Raw genomic sequence first — 5,221 nt, 5'->3', positions numbered from 1 at the left:
TAAAGTGGATTTTCCTGCTGGTTCCCAAACAAAATGGAAAGCAGAAATTGAGCAAAGCAAGAACCAGTGGCTCTGGGCTTGCCAGGCAAAGATGTGGGCAGGTTCTGGGCAGAGCTTGGAGCTGCTGCCCTGAAGCTTTCCCAGAAGTCCCACATTAAGGACTAATGTCAAGGCCTGTAATCCCAAAGACTTTGTATTGATTTATGTTTAATTGGTTGAGGGAAGCCTGGAGCCCACATTTACAACCAGTTCCCTTTTCAAGAACATGATGGGAGGGAGGGAGTCCAGAGGGGCTGTTTCTTCGTGCTGGCTGTTTGCAGATGTGGGTGCTGAGTCTCCCTGTGTCTTTCCCAGTGTGGCCACAGGAGGAGTACATTGTGGAATACTCTCTGGAATACCAATTCCCTTTTCAAGAACATGATGGGAGGGAGGGAGGGAACCCAGAGGGGCTGTTTCTTCATGCTGGCTGTTTGCAGATGGTGTTGAGTCTCCCTGTGTCCCTGTGTCTCTCTGCCAGTGTGGCCACAGGAGGAGTACATTGTGGAATACTCTCTGGAATATGGCTTCCTGCACCTTGCAACCCCAATTCCCTTTTCAAGAACATGATGGGAGGGAGGGAGGGAACCCAGAGGGGCTGTTTCTTCATGCTGGCTGTTTGCAGATGGTGTTGAGTCTCCCTGTGTCCCTGTGTCTCTCTGCCAGTGTGGCCACAGGAGGAGTACATTGTGGAATACTCTCTGGAATACGGCTTCCTGCGCCTGTCCCAGAGCACCCGGCAGCGCCTCAGCATCCCCGTCATGGTGGTGACCCTGGGTGAGTGGGAGGCAGCCTGGGCAGGGCAGGGGCTCAGGGGTGGGTGCCTGCAGTGCAGAGACCTCCACACCATCTCTGAGAACTCTTCCTGAAGCTGATGGTGCTCACTTCCCACGCAGGAGAGCTGCATTGTGCAGCCTGTCTGCCTTTAGTAGGTCACAGCTTTTCAGAGGAGCTTTCTGAAATGGTGGAGCCTGGTTCAGTGAGCCCTGATGTCATGGCCAGCACAGTTTTCCCACATGGAGCAGGGAAGAGGTCGCTCTCTCCCTGGCAGAAGGCACTGAAGCTCTGAACAGCAGGGTTAGAGCCTGGTGGCCAGAGCAGCTGTGCAGGAGCAGGGGACATGCTCACAGATCTGTCACACTGGGTGTGCTGCTGTGTCCCTGTGAGCACCAGCAGGTCATTTCCCCAAACAGTGTTCTCCTCTCCTGGCATTTGCTCTGTTAAAACCTGTCCAAGTCAGGAACACAGCCTCAGACCTTCTCGTGCCTGTGAACCTCTGTATCTGTTAGTGCAGCAGTCAGAGAGGAGCTCATCACTTCCTCCCACTCAAGCTGAAGCAGAGCTGGATGGGGGTTAAGCAGCTTTCCTGTGCAGTAATGAGCAGTCAGGGTGAGCCCCAGAGATAGGCCAAGCCTAGAGGACAAATTCCCTTTGTGTCTGTGCCAGCACAGAGTGTGACATCCCTGACAATCCTTAAGGCCTGACTGCCATTTGCACTTCAGTGTGGCTGGATCTATCAGGGGGGTGAGATTTTCCCTCCCAGTCCTCCCAAGTTTGGTTTTACTGCCCCAGGTCCACATACAGATGCAGCTCTGGTGGCACAGGTATCCCTCACCTTGTGCCTTTGTGGCTCCAGGTGTGAACAGTGTGAAAGGTTTTTTGTGCTCTCTCTAGATCCTACGAGGGATCAGTGCTTTGGGGACAGGTTCAGCCGCCTGCTGCTGGACGAGTTCCTGGGCTATGATGATATCCTGATGTCCAGTGTCAAAGCTTTAGCTGAAAACGAGGAAAACAAAGGTAAGGCCTGAAGGAGTCTCAGCAGAGGCTGCTTGGAGCAGTGGGTGTTTGTTCTGTGGATGCCTGACTATCATCTTCTGACTATTGATTAATCTGTAATGCAGGGAGCAGCTCCCTGTGTTATTGTCAAGGACAAAATGAGAGAGGCAGGAGGGGAGAGGTGTCTGGAACCGTGATTTCCTCCCACCTCACTGCCCTGCATGACAATGAGTGCTGCCCTGAGGATTTGCTCCAAATCCCGTTTCTTTAGCAGGAACTTGGTTCTTAGTCTGTGGCTTGATTCACACTGAGCTTGTGTTTGTGCTTTTTCTCCAGGTTTCCTTCGCAACGTGGTGTCTGGGGAGCATTATCGCTTTGTCAGCATGTGGATGGCCAGGACATCCTACCTGGCAGCCTTCGTCATCATGGTCATCTTCGTAAGTCACTGGGAGCTGGCCAGTGCCTGGCCTCAGCCTGGTGCTGGGCAGTGAGTGGTTGGTGATACAGCAGAGCTCCCATCTGCTTTTAAAGTGTAGTTGGTGGAGGATGAGGCCCTGCTCTGGGGCATGTTTTTGGTTGTTTTTTAAAGTTCCTGAAGTCCAGCAGTGGAATGAACAGAAGAGCTGACCTGAAATGCAGTGTTGTTTTTGTCAGAAGGGAGCTGCTCTTAATTTCTAAGTGTCCTTAAAACACTCCAGCTGTCAATACAGGGTACAGACAGTTGTCCTCAGACTTTTAAGAACAGCCCAGACTGATTTGCCAGGAGTGATCAAGATAAACCAAATGATGTTGTGTGAGACAAGATGTTTTCAGATACACATCAGACAAGATCCCAAGCCATAAGTACCTGGTGTTTGTTGTCTTGGGTGGCTGTGGTTGACTGTCTTTGTGTGTGGCTGTCCCACCCATAGGGCAGGTCTGTGCACAATCCCAGTGTGGGCACTGAGGAGGAACTGAGTGCAGGGAGGAGCGGGATGGAGCACGGGAAAATCCCTGCTCCCAGCTCTGCGGGTTGGTGTGGCCCCAGCGCAAACATTCAGCCTTGGTCCCTTTACAAACAAATCCCTTACTGTCTGTTCCCCTGCAGCAGCACAGAGATTAATTGCTGTTTGTGAAGCTCTAATTACTCTTTGGGAAATGGCTCTGCACAGCTCCAGCTAATGAACGTGGGATGTGCAAGCCCAGACTCGCCTGGGTCTGTGCCGCACTGCGATTCTGAGTGACTCCCTGCACCCGTGGGGCTCTAATCTGCCTCCCCTTCTCTCTCCCCTTCCAGACTCTCTCTGTCTCGATGCTGCTGCGCTACTCACACCATCAGATCTTTGTCTTCATTGGTAAGGACTGGCTGAGGGGTTTGATTGTGCCTGCTGCAGCACCGGGTGTTGTAGAGTCACAGCAGGTTTGGGTTGGAAGGACCTTGAGGATCATTAGTTCCAGTTTAGAAGGGTCCTACCTGTAGCTGCACAGGGAGTACATCCTTCTGCTCTTAGTCACTTGCCTGAGCTTATTCTCTGTCCTGAGAAGCATTGGCTGGGGGCAGAGGATGTGGCTGCCCTGAGCAGACAGCACTGTGGGGTGGAGGGTTCTGTGGCTGTCCGTGCCTCAGCCTGTTTTTCCTCTTGCAGTTGACCTGTTGCAGATGCTGGAGATGAACATGACCATTGCATTCCCTGCTGCTCCACTCCTCACTGTCATCCTGGCTCTGGTCGGTAAGGACTTGCTTCACTGCTTGTGTCTGCAGCACATCCCTCTGGGATCTGTGGGAAGTCTAATTCCCTGTTCCCAGCTGGCCACAGCAGGTGGTTACTGTGGCTGCTCATCACAAGGCAGAAGGCTCTGGAATTTGATGGCACAGTGAGCTCCATTGTCCTTCTGGGTCCCCTGGAAAAGCAGCAGTTTGTTGGGAAATCCCAGAATCCAAAGCTTTGTCTGTCCCTGGAGCTCGTTCCAGACTTGCACTGTGTGGCCACGTTGCATGTGTACAATTTTAATTTAAAGAGCAGCAAAACCTCCCAAAATCTGCGCTGCAGGAAGCAGCTGATCCATGGGATGTAGCAGGCAGAGCATTCTTGGCCATAGCTGCTGCCGTAAGCAGAGCCCTGGGCAGGTTCAGCACAGGCCTGCTCTGAGGTGACACAGGGCTCTTTCCCATGCCCTACTACATGCTGATGTCCCCTCTGTCCCCAGGTATGGAGGCCATAATGTCTGAGTTCTTCAATGACACCACAACTGCTTTCTACATCATCCTCATCGTGTGGCTGGCGGACCAGTACGACGCCATCTGCTGCCACACCAACACCAGCAAGAGGCACTGGCTCAGGGGAGGGCTGCCTGTGGCCAGCACCCCAGGCACAGCAGCCTCCACTCGTAAGGGTATGATTTGTGTGGCTGCTTGGGAACTGCCCCACACATCACAGGGTCCAAAGTAAAATTTTCTAGTTTGGGTTTGGGCCTGGGTCTTGCAATCACCTTGATCTTCCCCAGCCTCTTGTTTTGTCCTATTTATACTCTAATTATCTGTTAATGAGTCTGTGTCACCCCCTGTGAGGTGCCCCAGCTCAGGCTGCTGTTGGGAGAGAAGTGAGCTCTTATTTTTCCTGATTTTTCTTGCTTTCTTGTCCAGATTCTTCTACTTGTACCACTTTGCCTTCTATGCCTACCACTACCGCTTCAATGGGCAGTACAGCAGCCTGGCACTTGTCACCTCCTGGCTCTTCATCCAGGTGAGTCCCTGCAGGGCTGCTGCACCCTGGGGGGCTTTGTCACACTTCCTCTCAAGCTGGGTTGGAGGGAGGGATCCTTATTTCTGTAACAGATGGAATTAAACCTGGTTTGGAAATGGAGCAGCAGAATGAGGCTGTGGATGTTTGGATTGCTGCCTCCAATCCAGGCATGGGACTGACAAGAAGCTGATGCCACAGGGGTGTTGGGAAGGATTTTTGTCCTGTCCTTCTGGAATAAATCCTGGGGGGCATACCTGTTGGGTGAATTTGATTGTTGACCTGCTGCAGGGTGGGGACAGGGAATAGAGGATGGGCCAGAGGAATGCTGTCATCCTTCTTTTCCCAGCCTTTGAAAGTGAAGAGGGGTTGTAAAGAGAGAGAAATATAAAGCAGCTTGCAGTAATAGTGGAAGTGATAAATCTTTGCAAACTTGCTGGTGTCAGAGCAGCAGGATTCTTCAGGAGAACTTTGGTTTACTTGGGATGTGGTGGCCTGTGACACCTTTCCCTTTCCTCCGCCAGCACTCGATGATTTACTTCTTCCACCACTACGAGCTGCCAGCCATCCTGCAGCAGATCCGCATCCAGGAGATGCTGCTGCAGAACCAGCAGGTCGGGCAGGGCACCCAGACCACGCTGCAGGACAACCTCAACAACAACACCACGGCTGCCCCGGTGGCGGCCGGG

The 5,221-nt window shown here is 52.5% G+C and overlaps 1 protein-coding gene across 1 annotated transcript in view; it reads left to right on the top strand.

Annotated features, from left to right (window-relative positions):
- Positions 1–5,221, top strand: part of TMEM259 (transmembrane protein 259) — an 11,729-nt gene that overhangs the window by 4,355 nt on the left and 2,153 nt on the right. The window contains exons 4-11 of the mRNA XM_031063291.1: positions 703–813; positions 1,711–1,833; positions 2,149–2,249; positions 3,089–3,146; positions 3,438–3,521; positions 4,000–4,132; positions 4,436–4,535; positions 5,057–5,221. The exon at positions 5,057–5,221 is cut by the window's right edge and continues 2,153 nt beyond it. Of these exons, the coding sequence (XP_030919151.1) occupies positions 703–813; positions 1,711–1,833; positions 2,149–2,249; positions 3,089–3,146; positions 3,438–3,521; positions 4,000–4,132; positions 4,436–4,535; positions 5,057–5,221 (875 nt within the window). The remainder of the gene's footprint in view (positions 1–702; positions 814–1,710; positions 1,834–2,148; positions 2,250–3,088; positions 3,147–3,437; positions 3,522–3,999; positions 4,133–4,435; positions 4,536–5,056) is intronic.

The sequence above is a fragment of the Geospiza fortis genome, unplaced genomic scaffold (assembly GCF_000277835.1).
Source record: "Geospiza fortis unplaced genomic scaffold, GeoFor_1.0 scaffold241, whole genome shotgun sequence".
Taxonomy (NCBI): Eukaryota; Metazoa; Chordata; class Aves; order Passeriformes; family Thraupidae; genus Geospiza; species Geospiza fortis.
The sequence above is the reverse complement of the archived record's forward strand: the minus strand, read 5'-3'. Positions and strand labels throughout refer to the sequence as shown.